Here is a 22,786-nt window from a genome sequence, read left to right as displayed (position 1 = left end):
TTTACGCCATTCTCCTGCCTCAGCCTCCGGAGTAGCTGGGACTACAGGCGCCCGCCACCTCGCCCGGCTAGTTTTTTTTTTTTTGTATTTTTCAGTAGAGACGGGGTTTCACCGTGTTAGCCAGGATGGTCTCGATCTCCTGACCTCGTGATCCACCCGTCTCGGCCTCCCAAAGTGCTGGGATTACAGGCTTGAGCCACCGCACCCGGCCAATTTTATTTATTTGTTCAACTTTTACTCAGTAAATTCTCTATATAAAAAACTATATGTATACTTAGAAACTTCCCTAGAGACAGATACATTTGTGTCCATAGACAGGAAGACTGTAATCATTCTTCAATGGGATAACATTTGAAAATTTAATCATCATAATTTATGTTCATATGTGCCTTTTGTTACATTTAAACATGTTTTTGTGGACCAAAATTCAAAAAAATTACAGAATATGCAAAGTCCCCTTTCTATCTCTATACCATTGCTACCAGTTCTTTTCCAATGAGGCAACCAAATGATCAATTTTTATATGACTCTATAGTATACTTTAAATATTCTGTATCATATTTAATTTTAACTGACTTTTCCCCCCTTATAGTTGATTATGGAAGATTCCCACAAGAGTACCACGTCAGAGAGAGCACCTCAACCTGGTTCAGCAGTTCAGGGAGCTCACATTTCTCATATTGCTCAACAGGTAAGGGAGGGACCGGCCAAGATACTGAGCTCGTTAGGAATATTTTATATGCAGATTAATCTCTTGTTTCAGACTGATTATTAATGTGTTTTATTTTTATTTATTTTTATTTTTTTTATTTTTATTTTTTGAGACAGATTTTTGTTCTAGTTGCCCAGGCTGGAGTGCAGTGGCACAATCTTGGCTTACTGAAACCTCCGCCTCCTGGATTCAAGCAGTTCTGCTACCTCAGCCTCCCAAGTAGCTGGGACTACAGACATCTGCCACCACACCTGGCTATTTTTTGTATTTTTAGTAGAGATGGGGTTTTACCATGTTGGCCAGGCTGGTCTCAAACTCCTGATCTCAGATAATCCACCCACCTTGGCTTCCCAAAATGCTGTGATTACGAGTGTGAGCCACCACACCCAGCATTAATGTTAAAAAAAAAAAAAAAAGCAAAGGCGAGGCGCAGTGGCCCACGCCTGTAATCCTAGCACTTTGGGAGGCCAAGACTGGCGGATCATGAGGACAGGAGTTCGAGACTAGCCTGGCCAACGTGGTGAAACCCGGTCTCTAATAAAAATACAAAAATTAGCCAGGCGCAGTGGCGGTTGCCTGTAATTCCAGCTACTCAGGAGGCTGAGGTAGGAGAATCGCTTGAGCCTGGGAGGCGGAGGTTGCAGTGAGCACAGACCATGCCACTGCACTCTAGCCTGGGCAACAGAGTGAGACTCCATATCATAAAATTAAATAAAAAATACAGTAGAAAACCAAGCAAAAAAGACTGTATAAAATGTTAAACTATAGGAAAAGAAGGTGGCCTTTAAATATCTTGTCAAGATCATTTGGTTTTATTTTCTTTTAAACTAAGTATATAGTCATCCCTCTATCTGTGGGAGATTGGTTCCAGGACCTCCCACAGATTCCAAAATCTGTGATGCTTGAAGCCCCTGATAGAAAATGGCATAGTGTTTGTGTATAACCTACATATTTTCCCGTATACTTAAAATCATTTCTAGATTACTTTTAATATCTGATACTATGTAAATGCTATGTCGTTATACTGTATGACAAGAAAAAAAATCTCTACATGTTCGGTATAGAGAAATTTTTTTTCCTGAATATTTTCAGTCTGTGGTAGGTTGACTTCACGGATGTGAAACTCATGGATGCAGAACCCATGAATAAAGAGGCCTAACCGTATTTAGAGTTGTTTCCTTTGCTTTTGTTTTTCGAGATGGAGTCTCGCTCTGTCGCCTAGGCTGGAATGGAGTGGCACGGTCTCGGGTAACTACAACCTCCGCCTCGCGGGTTCAAGCAATTCTCCTGCCTCAGCCTTCCGAGTAGCTGGGATTATAGGCGCCGCCACCACACCCAGCTAATTTTTTGTATTTTTGGTAGAGACTGGGTGTCACCATGTTGGTCAGGCTGGTCTCAAACTACTTCTGACCTCAGGTGATCCACCCACCTCAGCCTCCCAAAGTGCTGGGATTACAGGCGTGAGCCACTGCGCCTGGCCAAAAAAGTTTTAAAAATTAGCTGGGTGTGGTGGCACTACAACACCTGTAGTAACAGCTACTTGGCTGAAGCAGGAGGATTGTTTGAGCCCAGGAGTTCAAGGCAGCAGTGAGCTATAGTCTTGCCACTGCACTCCAGCCTTGGGTGACAGGGTGAGACCCTATCTCCAAAAAAAAAAAAAATTGCATGAGTGTAAGAGCCATTTAAAGTGCAAGATTAGACTAATGGATTTTAATGTTAACAGAATACACAAAGTTCAGACTGTACATAGCAAATAACCTTTAAGAAACTATAACTTACTGAGTTTTGCTGTCGTATCAAAGAATACAAGTAAATGAAAAGGCTATTAAAACACTACATATCTTTTCTAATTGCATATCTATGTGAGGGCGGATTTTCTTCATATAATTCAACCAAAACAATGTATGATAACATAATGTTGAATCAGAAGAGATTTCAACTGTTTTCTTTTTCTTTGTTTGTTTGTTTGTTTTTTGAGACAGAGTCTTGCTCTGTTGCCCAGGCTGGCGTGCAGTCGTGTGATTTCGGTTCATTGCAACCTCTGCCTCCTGGGTTCAAGTGATTCTCCTGCCTCACCCTCCTGAGTAGCTGGGAATACAGGTGCCCACCACCACAGCCAGCTAATTTTTGTATTTTTAGTAGAGATGGGGTTTCACCATGTTGACCAGGCTGGTCTCAAACTCCTTACCTCAAGTGATCCACCCACCTCGGCCTCCCAAAGTGCTGGGATTACAGGCATGAGCCACTGTACCCGGCTGATTTCAGCTGTTTTCTGTTAAGCCAGATATTAAGGAAATTTGCGAAAATGTAAAACAATGCCATTTCTCTCACTAATTTTTTTTTGAAAATGTATTAATGGAAATAGGTATGGTAACGTGTAATGGATTTGTTATTGTGTTTTGAAATGAACTGCTACCTTTTTTAAATTTAATTTTAAATATAGTAAGTATTAATAAATATAACTCAAATAATTTTGGGGGGTCCTCAGTAAGTTTTAAGAATGTTGAAAGGATTTGTGATCAAAAGGTTTGAAAACCAGTGACCCAAAGGGTTAATCCTTTAAGCTTGATATATCCTTCTGCATTATTTGGCTATATCTGTGAAGAATAGCAGTGTCTTCTCCAAATGGTGCTAGAAAAATAAGGTGGAATCTTTCTTTGATTATATATTTCAGTTATTTTGGTTAGATATGACTCTTCTCCAAATTTCCTCAGAAGCATATTTACGGTGAGGTGAAAGAAATACATTTTTTTTTTTTTTTTTTTTTTTTTTTTGAGACAGAGTCTCGCTCTGTCGCCCAGGCTGGAGTGCAGTGGCCAGATCTCAGCTCGCTGCAAGCTCCGCCTCCTGGGTTTACGCCATTCTCCTGCCTCAGCCTCCAGGTAGCTGGGACTACAGGCGCCCGCCACCGCACCGGCTAGTTTTTTGTATTTTTTTTTAGTAGAGACGGGGTTTCACCGTGTTAGCCAGGATGGTCTCGATCTCCTCGTGATCTGCCCGTCTTGGCCTCCCAAAGTGCTGGGATTACAGGCTTGAGCCACCGCGCCTGGCGAAATAAATACATTTCTAGGTAGTAAATCATTTTATAGTGATTTTAAAAAATAATATGGCTGGCAGGCCAGGCGCAGTGGCTCACGCCTGTAATCCCAGCACTTTGGGAGGCTGAGGCGGGTAGATCATGAGGTCAGGATCAGCCTGGCCCAAATGGTGAAACCCCATCTCTACTAAAAATACAAAAATCAGCTGGGCATGGTAGCATGCAGCTTTAATCCCAGCTACTCGGGAGGCAGAGAACTGCTTGAACCGGGAGGTTGCAGTGAGCCAAGATCGTACCACTGCACTCCAGACTGGGTGACAGAGTGAGACTCTGTCTCAAAAAAAAAAAAAAAAAATGGCTGGCCATGATGGCTCACACCTGTAATCCCAGCACTTTGAGATACTGAGGATCACTTGAGCCCAGGAGTTTGAGACCAGCCTGGGCAACATAGTGAGACTCTGTCTCTACTAAAAAATTTTAAAAGTTAGCAAGGTGTGGAGGCGTTTGTCTGTAGTTCTAACTACTCAGGAGGCAGAAGTGAGAGGACCACTTGAACCCCAGAGGTCAAGTCTGCAGTGAGCCGTGATTGCACCATTGCACTCCAGGCTGGGTAACAGAGCATGATCCTGTCTCAAAAAAAAAAAAAAAAAATTACATAAAGGAAACAGTATTTTATAATAATTCAGTATAAACTGGGGATATAGCAGTGAACAAAAGTCTCAGCTCTCCTGGAACTTATATTCTAATTTTGGAGAGACAAGCAACAAAACGTATCAGTTGGTACTATGTGCCATGGAGACAAAGCAGGATAGGAGAAAGAGGAAGTTAGTGGTGGAGGACAGGGGACTTCTCTTTTTATACAAGGTAGTTAGAGACATACGTCTGAGGAAATACCTGTTCAATTATATGGACCAACAGTTGTAAAACTGTGAGACTAATATGTGCTTGATACAGTCAAGGAACACCGAGGTGGCCAGTGTGTTGGGAGAGGGACTGATAGAGGATGACGCAGAGAGGGTTGGGGTGCGAAGAGGGGAGAGTGCCAGATAATGCAGGCCATACGCCACTATAAAATTTTTGTGTTTTAATCTGGGTGACATGGGGAACCTTTAGAGTGTTTTGAGTAGAAACATTATCTGGCATCTCTTAAAAGAATCCCTCGGACTGCTTTGTGGAGTAGAAACAGGAAAACGAGCTAGAAGGCATTACAGTAATGTACATGGGAGATGACAATGGCTTGGACCACTGTGGTAGCTGTGGTAGTGATGAGACAAAGTTAAGATTCTGGATATATATTGGTTGTAAAGCCAATAGTATTTGCTTTTGGATTGGATGTGGAGTTTTAAATAAAGGAAGGAGCCAAGATTGACGTCACAGTTTTGGTTTGAGCAACTGTAAGAATGAAATTACTTGAGCTGGGCGTGGTAGTGCATGCATGTAATCCCATCTGCTTCAGAGGCTCAGGTGGGAGGACTGCTTGAGCCCAGGAGTTCCAGACTATCCTGGGTAACACAGTGTAGACCCACCCTGTCTCAAAAAAAAAAAAAAAAAAAATATATATATATATATATATATATATATGTGCACACACATGTATATATGTAACTGCCATTTATTGACAACACTGGAGGATGTTTCCCGTTTTCTTTTTGGGGGAATGTTGGCAATCAGGAATTTGGCTTTTAGGCATGTTATGTCTGTACTAGTATCTGTGTTGGTTTTCTGTGCTGCAGAACAAATCACCACAAAGCTAATAGCTTTAAACAACACACATTTATTATCTCACAGTTTTTGTGGGGTCAGGCATATCTTAACTGGGTTCTTTGCTTTGGGGTCTCACACCAAACTGCAATTGAGGCATTGGCTAGGGCTGAATTCTTAGCAGGAGGCTAGACTAGAGAAGAATCTGCTTCCAAGCTCACTTAGTTTGTTGGCAGAATTCATTTCATTGTCGCTATAGGACTGAGTGCTTCAGTTTTTTGGTTGGTTCTTGGCTGGAGGCTGCCCATAGCTCCTAATGGCCACCAGTAACTCCCTGCCATGTGATCCTCTCTGTATGCAGTTCACTGCATGGCAGCCTGCTTCAAGTCCAGCAGGAGAGTGAGAGCAAGGCTGCTAGCAAGACAGAGTCTTATACATAATATAATCAAAGGAATGACATCCCATTTCCTTATGATAAAACATGACATCCCATCATCTTTGTCTAATAAGGTTGGTTGGAAGCAAGTCACAAGTCCCTCCCACTCTCAAGGGGAGAGGTTTAGACAAAGTCCCAAACACCAGGAGCTGCAGATCATGGGAGCCACCCTAAAATCTGTTGGGCAGACCGTCCAAGTAGATTTATCAGTAGGCAGCTAGAAACATGAGTCTGGGGTCCAGGAGAGAGGTCCTGATTAGAAATCTAAATTTAGGAGCTGTGGCTATATAGGTGGTATTTATAATCATGGAATGATTTCCAGACTCCCCCCTAGGATGTAGAAAGCTGGAAAGAATGTTACTCTTACCCTAAAACAAAAATATGTTGTATGTTCTATAAAATAATAACAAACTCATAGAGGTGGGGTGTGGGCATGGCTCACCTGTGGCAGAGCACATTAAGAAAGCAGGGCTGCATACTAGCAGGAAAATTAATGAATTGCTAAAGTCCAAGCGTAGGCAAGCGTGAGCATGTAGAATCCTTGGGAGCTGCAGACACAAAGACAGGTCATACCCTCTTGTAGGTTTTTCTCCGAGGACCTCCAACAGTTGCTTAGGAGAAAAATGGGGCTGGGGACACAAGGAAGACCAGAGAATGCCTTGGTAGGTTGTATAGGCCTACTTGGACCTTTTTTTCCTTTGGAAAAAATCTTTAAGCCACTGGGAGAAAGGGAATAAACCCTGTTTTCCATTGTGTCTGGGAAAAGTAAAAAGAAAAAGAAAACCCACAAACCCTGAGGGAATGGCAGGAAACTGTTAAGGGCTTAGACTGTTAGAGTTTTTCTGCCACTGGGAGAAAGCCCCAACCCCTGTAACCGAGGGACATAGAGCCTACCTGAGACTGAGACTGGACCAGGACAACAGAGAACCTCCCTGTTGCTGCTGTCAAGTCAAGCAATAGCAATCTACCCCTGGGGGAGGGACAAGAGTATGGAGAGAGACTCTTTGGAGCAGAAGCACAGATGAAGCCTAAGGCTGAGTATATGGCAAGAACAATGAGAAAAACCCTCTGACATACCAGCCCCACCCTAAGCAGAAAGTCACACTAGAGGAATTGGAAGCTGGTAGTACTCTTAAGGTAATTCAAACAACAACAAAATCCAAACCCAGCTCAATTGTTGAATAGATGACTCAACCCCTTCTCTACACCTACACACACACACACCCTAGTGAAGAGGTGTACCCTCTTGTTTTCCCATTTCTGAAGATAAATACTATTTACTTTAGTCTGTACTGTCTTACCCATGATGTCTATCATTCAGGCAAAAATTACAAAATACATACCAAAAGCACACATAAAAACAACTCACTGTCAAAAAACAAAGCAATAAACAGAACCAGACTCAGGATAATAACCCAGCTTGGAACTATCAGAGAGTGAATTTCAAATAACAATGGATAATATGTTAAAGGCTCCAGTGGGAAAGGTAGAAAACATGCATGGACAGCTGAGGAATTTCAGCAGAGGGTTGGAAACTATATAAAAAAGTCAAATGGAAATGTCAGAAATAAAAATGGTGTCACCACACCATTTTTACAGGCGTGAGGATCACGCCTGTAATCCCAGCACTTTAGGAGACCGAGGCAGGCAGATTGCTTGAGCTCAAGAGTTCAAGACCAGCCTGGGCAACATGGCAAGCCTCCATTTCTACTAAAATTACAAAACAAAACAAAACAAGCCAGGCATGGTGGTGCATACCATGTGGTCCCAGCTACTCAGGAGGCTGAAGTGGGAGGATTGTTTGAGCCCAGTGGGCAGAGGTTGCAGTGAGCCAACATTGCACCATTGCACTCCAGCCTAGGTGTCAGAGTGAGGCCTTGTCTAAAAAAAAAATGGTGACACAGGTGAACTACGTGTTTGGGTTTATAGTAGACTTGACACAGCTAAGAAAAGAATCAGTGAACTTGAAGATAGGTCAGTAGAAATTACCCACTGTGAAAACAGAGAACAAAGGAAAGGACAGAAAAATAGAGCATCCAAGAACTGTGGAACGATGTCTCTTTAACGTGGGTGTAGTGTGATCAAAGTCATGTGACTAGATGGGATTACTGAAGGGTAAGTATTGTAGAGATGAGTCAATGGATCTGGGCTTCCTTAGCATTTGGAGTTTGGGGAGATTGAAGAGGGATTGTCAATGAGGTAGGAGGAAAATCAAGAGTAACTCAAATCTTGGAAGTCAGCATGAGTGATGGTCAGCTGTGTAAAATGTGGATGATAGGTCAAATAAGATGAGGAATAAAAATTAACTTTTATAGCCAATCTTTTTTTTGTGTGTGAGATAGCATCTCATTGTGTCACCCAGACTGGTGTGCAGTAGCGTGAACATAGCTCACTGCAGCCTTGACCTCCTGTGTTAAAGCAATTCTCCCACCTCAGCTCCCCAAGTAGCAGGGACCACAAGTGTGTGCCATCACATCCGGCTAATTTTTTTGTATTTTTTTGTAGAGATGGGGTTTTGCAGTGTTGCCCAGGCTGGTCTCAAACTCCTAAGCTCAAATAATCCACCCACCTCAGCCTCCCAGAGTGCAGTGCTGGCATGCATGAGCCACTGCACCTGGCCCCCTTTTTTTTTTTTTTTTTTTTTTTGGAAACCGAGTATTATTCCGTTGCCTAAGCTGGAGTGCAGTGGCATGATCGTATTTCTTTAGCCTCAAACTCGTGCCCTCCAGTGATCCTCCTGCCTTTGCCTCCTGAGTAGCTGGAACTGATTCCTATTATTCACAGATTCTGTATTTGCAAATTTGTCTACTTGATAAAATTCTAACTCCAAAAACAATACTCATGGTACTTTTGCGGTTATTCATGGACATGTGCAAAGTGGCAAAAAATTTGAGTCATTCCCTATATTCCTTTTTTTTTTTTTTTTTTTTTTGAGATGGAGTCTCGCTCTGTCGCCCAGGCTGGAGTGCAGTGGCGCGATCTCGGCTCACTGCAAGCTCCTCCTCCCGGGTTCACGCCATTCTCCTGCCTCAGCCTCCCGAGTAGCTGGGACGACAGGCGCCCGCCACTGCGCCCGGCTAATTTTTTGTATTTTTAGTAGAGACGGGGTTTCACCATGGTCTCGATCTCCTGACCTTGTGATCCGCCCGTCTCGGCCTCCCAAAGTGCTGGGATTACAGGCGTGAGCCACCGCGCCCGGCCTATTCCCTATATTCCTAGCTGAAGTCAAACAAGGTGACGCTGTTTCTTCTTGCATCAGCTCTCATAGTATAAACAATTGGCCTCTTTGCGGTCTTGTTAGTATAACCACATTTTTTTGCATTTTTCTCCTTTTTGTTGGTGATTTTGCTATTTAAAAATGACTCCCAGGTGTAGTACAAAGTGCTATCTTGTGTTCTAAGTGCAAGAAGGTTGTGATGTGCATTATGGAGGAAATACATGTGTTAGATAAGTTTCATTCAGGCATGAGTTACAGTGCTATTGACTGTGATACGTAGTTTAGTGTTAATATATATTAAATGAGATCTTTTTTTTTTTTTTTGGAGACAGAGTCTCGCTCTGTTGCTCAGGCTGGAGTGCAGTGACGCAATCTCAGCTCACTACAACTTCCACCTCCACCTCCTGGGTTCAAGCGGTTCGGGTAGCTGGGACTACAGGTGCGCACCACCATGCCTGGCTAATTTTTGTAATTTTAGTAGAGACGGGCTTTCACCATGTTGGCCAGGCTGGTCTTGAACTTCTGACTTCAGGTGATCCGCCCACCTCGGCCTCCCAAAGTGATTACAGGTGTGAGCCACTACGCCTGGCCTGTTTACTGTTTATTTTTAGTTGTTCTTGCTCTATTTTAGATTTTGGACTGATAATTTAGAATCTAGAATCTTTAGAATATAAGTGAACCAGTGAACAGAGAAGTAGTATGAAGTTCTGGCTGAGTGCAGTGGCTCACACCTGTAATTCTAGGACTTTCGGAGGCTGAGGTGGGTGGATCACATGAGGCCTGGAGTTGAAGACCAGCCTGGCCAACATGGTGAAAGCCCATGTGTACTAAAAATACAAAAATTTGTCGGGCGTGGTGGCAGGCGCCTGTCATCCCAGCCATTCGGGAGGCTGAATCGCTTGAACCCAGGGGTCAGAGGTTGCAGGGAGCTGAGATTGTGCCAAAGCCCTCCAGCCTGGTTGACAGAGTGAGACCCTACCCCCTCCCCCCCCATAAAAAAGATTGGGGACCAGCTCCTCCCTTTCCTCCTTTGAAAGGTCTCTCAATATTTAGATTATCAGGTTTGAGAGTGGGGCTGGGAAGAGAATCAGGACTTTGAGACCGTGAGTAACGAGCATTTTGTGAGGTTAGGCGAACCGCAGTAATAAGGGATAGGAACTACTACTACTAGCTAAATCAAAATCTGGTGCCTATTTTCCTTTTCAACCTGCCAGACCCACAGCTTGTATTAAATCACATGAATTGCCAGAAACCTTTGAGGAGTGATGGCCCTTACCTTTTAGAGATATAAATTAATCCTATCATATGTTCTCTCCATTAGCTGAGTGGCTTCAGTTGTGAAAGGTGGGAAGACGTTTTGTTAATGTTTTCCAAGTGTAATGGTAACTCTAGAGCTAGACTCTTAAGACTTGTGGGTTCTTTTTTTTTTTTTTTTTTTTTTTTTGAGACAGTTCTTACTCTGTCACCCTGGCTAGAATTGGAGTGCGGTGGTGCAATCGCAGCTCACCACAACCTCCACCTCCTGGGCTCAAGCAATCCTCCCAGCTTAGCCTCCCACATAGCTGTGACTATAGGCGTGCGCTGCCAAACCTGGCTAATTTTTGTATTTTTTGTAGAGACTGCTTTTTACCATGTTGCCCAGCCTGGTCTTGAACTCCTGGGCTCAAGGGATCTGCCTGCCTTGTCCTCCTAAAGTGCTGGGATTATAGGCATGAGCCCCTGCACCCAGCTCTTGTCTGTTCTTATTCTTCAATTTCTGTATGCCCATATTGGGGTACTGTCAAAGAGGAACAGAGCTGGACATTTGTTGAAGGCAGCAAGACAGATTTTATCAGATTACTGCAGTATAGGAGAGAAACTCCAACATAAACTGAGCTCAGCTCCACTGAAACACAACAGATGGAAAGATTTTTAAATATTGGGGTGTTCTAAAGGAAAAGTACATAAGATGTTTGGGGGAGGCAAGGAATTGTCACTATGATTAGCCATCTTGTTTGCTCATTGGCACTTGTCAAAATTAGGCTCCTACTCTCCCACAGACTGGGAGACAGGGACCATATCTTTTCTTTCTTGGTTACTACATTTACAGGCCCAAAGAAAGACTTCTAGGTTTTAGAATATTTACATCTGACGGGACAGAGAAAGGATTAATAACGGCAAATTTTCTAAAATGCTGTAAGAAAAGTGAAGATAGGGGCCTGTAGTCAAGTTTTTCTGGAACAAAGAGTAAATTCCTTTGGTAGAATTGAACTTTCTCAGGCAGGTGTTTTAAGGGGGGTTCTGGGGTCATTCTAGGGACACATCCTTGGCCTGACAAAAGCCATTGGTCAAGAATTTGGTCAGTTGGTACGAGGGGAGTTGAATGGCGTTGTTTGTGCTACAAATGGAGTTTATAGTTCTCAGTGGCTGGATACATTTTATACAGAATTTCATGACCCTAGGCATTTTGAGGGATGATGAGACTGGAGTTTGTTTAATCTAGTCTTGGGAAGAGGAAAAGAACTTTCAGTGAAAGAAGGGAACAGGGAGGCTGGGTGCGGTGGCTCACGCCTGTAATCCTGGCGCTTTGGGAGGCCAAGGCGGGTGGATCAGCCGAGGTCAGGAGTTCGAGACCAGCCTGGCCAACATGGGGAAACCCCGTCTCTACTAAAAATACAAAGATTAGCCGGGCGTGGTGGCGCATGCCTGTACTCCCGGCTACTCTGGAGGCTGAGGTAGGAGAATCGCTTGAACCCAGGGGCGGAGGTTGCAGTGAGTCTAGATCGTGCCACTTCACTTCAGCCTGGGAAGAAGTGAAACTCAGTCCCAAAGAACACAAGGGAACAGGGAAAGCAATATTCTTGGAGAATAAAAAGGGGTCGGGGGAACAGGGAAAGCAATATTCTTAGAGCCCAAAGTGAAGAAAGAGAACAGGGAAGGAGGCAGGAAGCTTACTTTCAGGGCATGAGAAGTAGTCCAGGATTTTATTTTGTGATTTAAGTCCAAGAGGAATGGTATGGACCAGAGTAGTCAAGAGGAAGGCATGAGATCTCTGTTAACTGGAAATATTTGAGAAAGCCTTTTGGAAGAGGTAGAACCTGAGATGAGCCTTGAGGGATGATGAGTAGACTTTTCTTAGTTTAGCATTTTATCATGGTATTTCCATGAAACCGCATCTGATTTCAACAGAAATAAATTATAATTTCATGATTCAATCATTTGCTCGAAATATTTTATTTTTCTTTCAAGATGCTGTCCAAAGCTGGTGTTTTACTCACTTTTTGACTCTTGGTTTCTTGGTTAGTTTTCAACCACATCTCTTCAGAATAGCATGTGCTAAAGATTCTCCATGTTTTTGCAGTCAGTTCGTCTGCCTAAAATACCTTCCAGTCCCCTAACTCCTGCCCCTCCATACATAGCCCTCAGGGTAATTGTTAATCATTCAAAACCCAGATGAAATAACACCCTTTCTTTGCTCCCACAGTACAGTACTTCGTAATTTTCCTCTATTATAACTCTTATTCTGGTTGTTATAGTTAGTTTGTACTCTCAGTCCCTAGTTCAGCCTCTGGTCAATAGAAGGTACCTAATGTTTGGTTAATGATGCAATTAAATATAATAAGCTCTGAAATGTGTTTCCAGTGTTAAGAACTCAGCTATCTTACATGCATAGGTACAATATATGTTTTGTTAATTGAATTTGTATTTGTTCTATTGTCATTAAGAGGATCTGCACTAGTGACAACTGTACCTCTTCCTGGAGAGCAAGTACAGGTTCAGGGGGTCAGCCAGACAGCTCAGTCTTCTGTAATCCACCCGCCGCATGTGCAAATGGTACAGAAATTTGAAGACTTAGTGGTCAAGAGTTGGGACTTTTAGACCCTGAGTCTTCAGATACATTGCCGTTGCTGTACCTACAATATTATAAACCAAGATAAAGTTGTCTTATAAATTAGACTGCAGACCAAATCAGGCAAATAGAAAAGTTTTAGAATTTCTGGTTTCATGTATGTAATACCTAGTGAAAATAAAAGACAATTTAGGGAAAGTTATTGCTCATGATTTAAGGAAATGAAGGACATTTTTTAAAAAGGTAAAGCACCCTTTTATCCTAGGTACTTTCTATATGCTTTATGGAGTCAGTACTTACCTACCGTATACTTTATGGAGGTCAAATAAAAGAGTTCTCTTGTTGTAGAGGAAAGTTCTTATTTGTATTTATCTACCCTCATATTAATGCCTGACAAAAGTAGGAAAGAAGGAGCCACCCTAGATTCCTCTTCTTCCTACTTTTCCCATTTTATCTTCTGATTTCTGTGAGTCCCAGAATACCTTTGGTCGTCTCTCATTTTTAGAAGCAGCTCGCCTAGAAGAAAAGCTGTATTTCTCATTTTCTTCTCCTGATTATGGCAATGTTGTCAAAACTGGAGCTGCATCTTTATGTGGTATTCACATGTGAAAGGAGGTGGCTGCATGGATATTTTAGTTTTTATATGAAAATTTTACTCTTATTTGCTGGTGCTGTTATTAAAGATAAATTATTTGATTTTAATTACAAGTAATTCCTTAGTTTTACAATTTATTTTCTTAAGTTCAATGGAAGACTTTGGAGTAAGCTTAGGGACAGACAATGTAGTTTTATGAGTTAGATTAGAAATGAAGTATTTTATGGCCAGGCACGGTGGCTCACACCTGTAATCTCAGCACTTGGGGAGGCCAAGGTGGGCAGATCACGAGATCAGGAGTTCAAGACCAGCCTGGCCAACATGATGAAACCCATCTCTACTAAAAATACAAAAATGAGCCAGGCGTAGTGGCAGGTGTCTGTACAATCCCAGCTACTTGGGAGGCTGAGGCAGGAGAATCGCTTGAACCGGGGAGGTGGGAGTTGCAGTGAGCCGAGATCGTGCCATTACACTCCAGCCTGGGTGACAAGAGCAAGACTCTGTCTCAAAAAACAAAAAAAAAGTATTTATGATGCTTGAGGAAAAGTGACAGATTTTTCTTATTTTAAATTACTGGTTATTATTTCTTAATTGTTATTTGGTTGTGACTAATTCTTTTCTATATAATGATATAGATTTAATGTGGAATATAAATGAGTAGTTATATACTAGAACTCATTTTTAAAGGAGATAACATATAAAAGAAGCGTCTCTGGAAATTTGATGTCTAAATAGTTTAGGGGAAGGCTTTCTGTAGATAGTAACTAATGTGGAGAATTGATTTCTTATGTTCCTTCTAAAGGCCTGTTTGGGTTATTTTATTTTTAATAATTAAGATGAAGTCGGCCAGGTGTGGTGGCTCGCACGTGCAATCCCAGCACTTTGGGAGGCTGAGGCGGGCAGATCATGAGGTCAGGAGTTTGAGACCAGCCTGACCAACATGGTGAAACCCCGTCTCTACTAAAAATACAAAAATTACCTGAGCATGGTGGCACGCAGCTGTAATCCCAGCTACTCAGGAGGCTGAGGCAGGAGAATCACTTGAATCCAGGAGGCAGAGGTTGCAGTGAGCCAAGATCGTGCCACTGCACTCCAGCCTGGGCGACAGAGCGAGACTCCATCTTAAAAAAAAAAAAAGAAATACTAAGATGAAGTCGGGTATCACAATCTAACTTTGGACAAATGTTGGAAAGTTTTAATATGCTTAAAAAATTGAGGCCAGACATGGTGACTCACACCTGTAATCCCAGCACTTTGGGAGGCCTGTTTGAGCCCAGGAGTTTGACACCAGCCGGGGTAACATAATGAGACCCTGTCAGAATAAAAAATAATGAATTAGCTGGGCATGGTGGTGTGCACCTGTAATCCTAGCTACTCAGGAGGCTCAGGCTGGAAGATTGCTTGAGCCCAGGAAGGTGAGGCTGCAGTGAGCTGTCATTGCACCACTGCAGTTCAGCCGGGGTGACAGAGCGAGACCCTGTCTCAAAAAAAAAAAAAAAAAAAAAAAATTAAAAAAAAAACATTGAAAACAACTTTTCTCAGTTGTAATATATTGCTATAACTTGGATATTGTATTGATGTAGTTTATAAAAATTAACATATTGTATGCATGCCAAGTGTTACATGTATTAACTTGTTTAATTGTGAAATGAGATAAAATTGAATCATACAGATTTTAAAATGGCATATATTTATACCTGCCATTGCCAGTGACCTCCACCTTGCTAAATCTAATGGTCTCTTCTCAGTCCTTATTTTATCTGACTTGTAAACAGCACTGGACATGGTTGATCATTCTTTTCTCCTCAGTATGCTGTCTTCACTAGTTTTCCAAGGACAGCTCAATCATTTGGTTCTCTTTCATCCTTACTGGTGACTCCATCTTAGTCTCATTTGCCGTTCCTCCTCTTCATCCGGTCTCTTAGTGTTCCTGAGGCTAGTCCTCAGTCTTCTTCTATTTACCCCTGTGAGCTCATCCAGTCTCATGGCTTTAAGGACTCTAAAAAGCTAGACCTCTAGAATTTATGTATCTAGCCCAGACCTCTTTCCAGACCTGCAGGCTTTGTATATGTGATGGTCGCCTCAATGTCAGCAGTTGAATATTTAACAGGTTTTTTAAAACTTAACATGTCAGGTAGATTAGTAATAAAACAACACTTTTAAGTAATGTGCATCAGTGTAGAAATAGGGTGGAGGATGAATCAGAGACTAGTCTTTTTAACTCCGGTAAAACAGTACTGCTTCTGTTTTTCTGAGAATAAAATAGACTTTATTCTCAGCTCTGGGCCTGCTATATTTGATATTACTTTAATAGGTTGGGCTTCTGGAATAAACTTTCCATTTTTCCTTTTCCTTTTCTTCCTTTCTTTTAGACCTTAGATTTAATGTACAAATGAATTTGAGTGGCAGGAGACAGATCATTTTTTTCTAAAAGTAAAAATTCAGTTGTTTCTTTTCCCACCTGCATTGTTCATCATGTTAACGCCAGTTCTTTTTTAGGTATCATCTTTATCAGAAAGTGAGGAGTCCCAGGACTCATCCGACAGCATAGGCTCCTCACAGAAAGCCCACGGGATCCTAGCACGGCGCCCATCTTACAGGTGAGTACTCTCTTGTATGACGCCCTGCATGTTCTAATAGTACCAAATGAGTTCAAGTGGTGCTGTGCAAAGTACACTAAAGAAGTTAGCACATGTCAGTGTTAAGAATGAAATTGGGTGGCCCTCGCCTATAATCTCAGCCCTTTGGGAGGCCGAGGTAGGATTGCTTGAGCCCAGGACTTCAAGACCAGCCTGGGCAACATGGCAAGACCCTGTCTCTTCAAAAAATAACAAAACTTAGCTGTACATAGGGGCGCATGCCTGTAGTCCCATCTAGTTAGAGGCTAAGGCGGAAAGATGGCTTGAGCGCAGGAGTTTGAAGTTGATCTATGATCGTGTCACTGTGCTCCAGCCTGGGTGATAGAGCAAGACCCTGTCTCCAAGAAAAAATGAAATTGGACCTTTGGCCGGACGCAGTGGCTCACGCCTGTAATCCCAGCACTTTGGGAGGCCAAGGCGGGCAAATCACCTGAGGTCAGGAGTTGGAGACCAGCCTGGCCAACATGATGAAACCGTCTCTAATAAAAATAGAAAAATTAGCTGGGTGTGGTAGTGCACACTTGTAATCCCAGCTACTCGGGAGGCTGAAGCAGGAGAATCACTTGAACCTGGGAGGCGGAGGTTGCCATGAGCCGAGATTGCGCCACTGCACTGTAGCCTGGGCGACAGAACAAGACTCTGTCTCCAAAAAAAAGAAAAAAAAGCAAATTGGATCTTTATCTTATACCATTACACAAATCAGTGCCAAGTGGATACGAGACCTAAATGTTAAGACCTGAAACCGTAAAAATCCTAGAAGAGAACATAGGGATAAGCTCTTCGACACTGACCTTGGCAATGATTTTTTGGATATCACACCAAAAGCTCAGGCTACAAAAACAAAAATAAATAAATGGGACTACATCAAACTAAAAAAAGCTTCTGTGTAGCAAAGGAAACAAGCAACAAAATGAAAACGCAACTTACGAACTGGGAAAAAATTATTTGCAAACCACTTATCTGATAAGGGGTTAATACCCATAACTGAAGATAAAATTAGAGAACCTGAGGATACAGCTCTGAGTAGATTACCTAGAATGGAACACAGAAAGACAAATAGAAGTTAAGATAGAAGATGGAATGAGAAGGTCCAGTATACAACATACATAGGATAAAAGGAGAGAAGAGGGAAGGGCACTTCCAGCTTCTAGTCTCTCTACGAGAGAAAATGACAATGACAATGACTGCAATTTCCAGGATATGAATTTCCCAGTGTAAGAAAGCAAGGTCCCAAACAAGATAAATTAATAGAAACCTACATCTAGATGTATGTTGTGAAGAAAAACTGGAGAACACCAAGGATAAACATGAGATCTTAAAAGCTAAAAGCTTCCAAGAGAAAAGACCAGTTTTTAGAAAGGAATGACCAGTAAGATGACAACAGATTTTTGAAGTACAGTATAAGACATTGAACTAAAATCCTTATTTTTATTTTTAAATTATTACATGTTTTTTTGAGATGGAGGTCTCACCCTGTTGCCCAGGCTGGAGTGCAGTGGTGTGATCATGGCTTACTGCAGCCTCTACCTCCTGGGTTCAGCTCCTCAGCTTCCTGAGTACCTGGGACTATAAGCATATGCCATGATGCCCACACATGCCATGAAGCCCACCTAATTTTTTTAAATTTTTGGTAGAGATGGAGTCCCACTATGTTGACCAGGCTGGTCTCAAACTCTTGGGCTCAAACGATCCTCTCACCTCAGCCTCCCTAAGTGTTGGTATTATAGGCATGAGCCACTGTACTCAGGCTCCGATATTTAAATTCAAAGAGAAAGTAACTTTTGACCTGGAATTCTGTGCCTACCTGAACAATCCTTGAGGTCAGGAGTTCGAAATGAGCCTGGCCAACATGGTGAAACCCCATCTCTACTAAAAATACAGAAATTAGCTGGGCATGGTGGCACATGCCTGTAGTCCCAGCTACTTGGGAGGCTGAGGCACAAGAATCGCTTGAACCCAGGGGGCAGAGGCTGCAGTGAGCTGAGATTGTGCCACTGCACTCCAGCCTGAGTGACAGAGTGAGATTCCATCTCAAAAAAAAAAAAAAAAGAAACTACTTAAGTGTATACTTCAGGAAGAAGAAAATGAAAGGAATATAAATATAAGAAAGAATGGTGAACAAAGACAATTCATTTCAGTTAGCGTTGGCTTTTTAGAACAATAGTAATAATGATTAATTTGGGTAGTTTTATGGGTTTTTGTTAAGATGGAGTCTTGCTCTGTCACCCAGGCTGGAGTGCAGTGGAGTGATCTCAGCTCACTGCAAGCTCTGCCTCCCAGGTTCACGCCAATCTCCTGCTTCAGCCTTCTGAGTAGCTGGAACTACAGGCACCCACCACCACACCTGGCTAATTTTTTGTAGTTTTTAGTAGAGACAGGGTTTCACCGTGTTAGCCAGAATGGTCTTGATCTCCTGATCTCATGATCTGCCCACCTCGGCCTCCCAAAGTGCTGGGATTACAGGCGTGAGCCACCGCGCCCAGCCTGAACCTGAGATTTCTTTATTAGGTAGGGGTCTCTCAAGGAGGCTATAACATCTGAAAAGAAACTTCTCAAAGTTAAGCTTTCTGGATTGCCACAGATTAGCAAAGATCAAATATGAATTCACTCAAAAATCATCAAACGTGCAAGGACATAAACCAGGTAACTGAGAACTGGCAGAAACAATACAGTCAAGTCAATAAATGCAGGGGAAAAAAGTATTTGATTAAATCCAGCACGTCATACATTTCGACCAAAAATGAATAAAAATGGGCTTCCCTAGCATATGTAGACTTTTAGAACTTAACTGTGTATAGTATAGATCATCATTGCCCAAATTCTAGACTGGTCACTACCTGGTGCACATGTGTAATTGGTATGAATAGCATTGCAGAGACTTTGGAAACTGAACTGACATTGGAACCCACAGAAGGCTGATCAGAACTTGTGACCTGGACACAACCAGATTGATAACTTCTAAAACAAGAATATAGGCTAGGTCTGTCGCCCATGCCTGTAATCCCAGCACTTTGGGAGGCTGAGGTGGGAGGACTGCTTGAGTCCAGGAATTTAAGACGAATCTGTGTAACATAACGAGATCCCGTCTCTACAAAAAATACAAAAATTAGCTAGGTATGGTGGTATGCACCTGTAGTCCCAGCTTCAGGAGGCTGAAGGCAGAGAAGCAGGAGGTTGATGCTTCAGTGAGCCATGATTATGCCATGCACTCCAACCTGAGCGACAAAGCGAGTCCCTGTCTCAAATGTACATATGCACATGCAACAAGAATATAAAACATATTTTATAGTATTTAAACAAGACCCAGAGTCTGATAGCATAATATTGAAAGTGTCCAAAATTACTTGGTATCAAAGAACAAGGAAAAATCTCAACTTGCACGGCAAAAGACTGTTGACAGAAGCCAACTCCTAGATGATACAAATGTTGGAATTATATGACAAAGACTTTAAAGAAGCTATTATTTAACTTTTCCAACAAGTAAGTGAATTCTCTTGAAGGGTATAAACTCTCAGCCAAAAATAGAGGATGTAAAGAGAATAAAATAGAGATTTCAGAGCCAGGAAACACAGTAACAGAGATAAAACCTCACTGGATGGGTTCAATAGTAGAATGGAAGTGAGAGAAAAAACAGTCAACTTTGATGATTATTCAATGGATATTATCCAATCTGAACATAGAAAAGCGTGATTGGAAAATTGTCTAATTCTCAGGGACCTGTGAGACAATACCTAAAGATCTAAGATTTATGTCATTAGAGTCACAGAAAGAGAGGAAAAAAGTATAGTGCAGAAAAAACACTTGAAGAAATAATGGCTGAAAAATTACCAAATTTGGTGAAAGATGTAAACCTACAGGTTCAGAAATGTCAGCAAACTCTAAACAGGATAAACACAAATAAATCATTGCCCAGACTTACCATAATCAAGCTGCTGAAAACTAAAGTTAAAAATCTTATGAGTAGCCAGTGAAATAGCACATTACTTAGAACAATGTGAATAACTACAGAGTGCTCATCAGAAACTATGGAGGCGAGAAGAAAATGGAATAGCATTTTTAAAGTGCTAAAAGAAAAAAGAAGTATCTCCTGGGTTTTGGCACCCAAAATAAAAAGAAAATATAAAAAAGATCAACCCAAAATTCTGTGTCTACTGAAAACATCCTTGAGACTTGGAGGCCAAATAAATATTCTCATGGAGGAAAACTAAGGGAAATCATTGCCAGCAGACCTGCTATAAAACAACTGCTAAGAAAATTCTTAAGAGAAAGAAACTTGAAGGTAAGGAATGAAGAAACAGCATCTGGGCAAATATAATGGACAGTTCCTCTCCTATTGAATTCCTTAAAATAGGGGTCCCCAAGCCCCAGGCCGTGGACTGGTACCTGTCTGTGGCCTGTTAGGAACCGGGTTGCACAGCAGGAGGTGAGCAGCAGGTGAGCAAGCCTTAGCACCCAAGCTCTGCCTCCTGTCAAATCAGTGGCAGCATTAGATTCTCATAGGAATGTGAACCATGTTGTGAACTGCACATGCGAGGGATCTAGGTTGCATGCTCTTCATGAGAATCTAATATCTGGTGATCTGAAGTGGAACAGTTTCATCCTGAAACCATCCCCCGACTTCCCTATCCATGGAAAAATTGTCTTCCATGAAACCGGTCCCTGGTGCCAAAAGGGTTGGGATGTAGTCCCAGCTACTTGGGGGGCTAAAGCAGTAGAATCGCTTGAACCCAGGAGGTGGAGGTTGCAGTGAGCTGAGATCGTACCACTGCACTCCAGCCTGGGTGACAGAGCGAGACTCTGTCTCAATCAATCAATCAATCAATTTGACGGCTGAAAACAAATTATGAAATTCTGATGGGGTTTTTAATATATGCAGAGGCAATATATAAAACATCTACAACATAGAGAGGGAAATGTAAACAGATCTAATATGGTGGTAAGGTTTCTACATTCCACCTGAAGTGGTAAAATACTAATTCTGTGTAGACTGTGAAAAGCTAGGTATCTGTATACCCCTAGAGCAACTACTAAAAAAACTATGCAAAAAGATTTAGTCAAATACACAGTAGATTAAATTTTGAAAAATCTTCAAATAATCCAAAATAATTCAGGTGCAGGAACACAGAAGAATTTTAAAAACAGAATAAACAGAAAGCAAATAATAAAGTGGAAGATCAGCCAATACTGAAGATGGCCTACACTCACCAAATAAAAGGCAATTGTGAAACTATAGATCAATATGCTTCATGAATATATACACAAAAAATACTCCACAAAATATTAGCAAACTAAATCCAACAATGTATAAAAGGTATTATATGCCATGACCAAACAGGATTTATGCCTGAAATGCAAAATTGGTTTAGTAATTGAAAATCAATTAATGTCATACATCACATTAATAGAATCAAAACAAAAAACATATGATCATCTCAAGACACAGAAAGAGCATTTGACAAAAATCCAGTACCCTTTCATGATAAAACTGCTCAACAAACAAATAGAAGGCTGCTTCCTCAACTTGATAAAGAATGTCTACAAAAAACCCACAACTAATGTCCTAATAAGAAAATAATGTGGAGATCCCCTCTCACCACTTCTAAACATTGCACTCAGGGAATTAGTCAATACATTAAATAAAAGGCATCCTGATTGGAAAGGACTAAATAAAACACTTTGTACATGACATTATCTTATATATACAAAATCCTAAAGAATCTATTAAAATAGAACTAATCAAGTTCCAGCAAGGTTGTAGGATATAAGATCAATATAACAAAAATCAACTGTATTTCCTTATATTAGCAATGACTAATCAAAAAATGAAACTTAATTCTATTTATAATAACAAAGTATAAAAGGTTTAAAATTAAATTTATAAATTTAAATTATACTTAGATAAGAATTTAACAAAAGAAACAGAACACATATACTGGAGACCAGGCTCAGTGGCTCATGCCTGTAATCCCAACACTTTGGGAGGCCGAGGCAGGCAGTCACCTGAGGTCAGGAGTTTGAGACCAGCCTGGCCAACATGGTGAAACCCCATCTCTTCTAAAAATACAAACATTAGCCAGGCCTGGTGACTGGCACGCACCTGTAGTTCCAGCTACTCAGGATGCTGAGGCGGGATAATCCCTTGAACCTGGGAGACAGAGGTTACAGTGAGCTGAGATCGCACCATTGCACTCCAGACGGGGTGACAAGAGCAAAACTCCGTCTCAAAAAAAAAAGAATACATATACTGGAAACTATAAAACCTTATTGAAAGAAATTTTAAAGGATCTAAGTAAGGCCGGGAGCAGTGGCTCACACCTGTAATTCCAGCACTTTGGGAGGTCAAGGTGGGCAGATCATGAGGTCAGGAGTATGGGACCAGCCTGGCCAATATGGTGAAACCCTATCTCTACTAAAAATACAAAAATTAGCTGGGCATGGTGGCCCGTGCCTGTAGTCCCCACTACTCAGGAGGCTGAGGCAGAAGATTGGCTTGAACCCAGGAGGCAGAGGTTGCATTGAGCTGAGATCGCACCACTGTACTCCAGCCTGGACATGGGGGGAGACTCCATCTTAAAAAAAAAAAAAAAAGATCTAAATAAGTGAAAAGACATCTCATATTA

At 41.7% G+C, this 22,786-nt stretch overlaps 1 protein-coding gene across 8 annotated transcripts in view; it reads left to right on the top strand.

Moving 5' to 3' along the window:
- The window catches only part of ATF1 (activating transcription factor 1), a 58,088-nt gene that overhangs the window by 17,909 nt on the left and 17,393 nt on the right, over positions 1-22,786 (top strand). For 6 of the 8 annotated variants that reach the window (XM_010385340.2, XM_030939357.1, XM_030939360.1 and 3 more), the window contains 2 exons: positions 593-691; positions 16,027-16,127. In XM_010385340.2, the coding sequence (XP_010383642.1) occupies positions 599-691; positions 16,027-16,127 (194 nt within the window). In that variant the 5' untranslated portion in view covers positions 593-598. Of the gene's footprint in view, positions 1-592; positions 692-16,015; positions 16,128-22,786 lie in introns of all 8 variants that reach the window. The other 2 variants (XM_030939362.1, XM_030939361.1) reach the window with 1 other exon arrangement.

Source organism: Rhinopithecus roxellana, chromosome 10 (assembly GCF_007565055.1).
Source record: "Rhinopithecus roxellana isolate Shanxi Qingling chromosome 10, ASM756505v1, whole genome shotgun sequence".
Taxonomy (NCBI): domain Eukaryota; kingdom Metazoa; phylum Chordata; class Mammalia; order Primates; family Cercopithecidae; genus Rhinopithecus; species Rhinopithecus roxellana.
The sequence above is the reverse complement of the archived record's forward strand: the minus strand, read 5'-3'. Positions and strand labels throughout refer to the sequence as shown.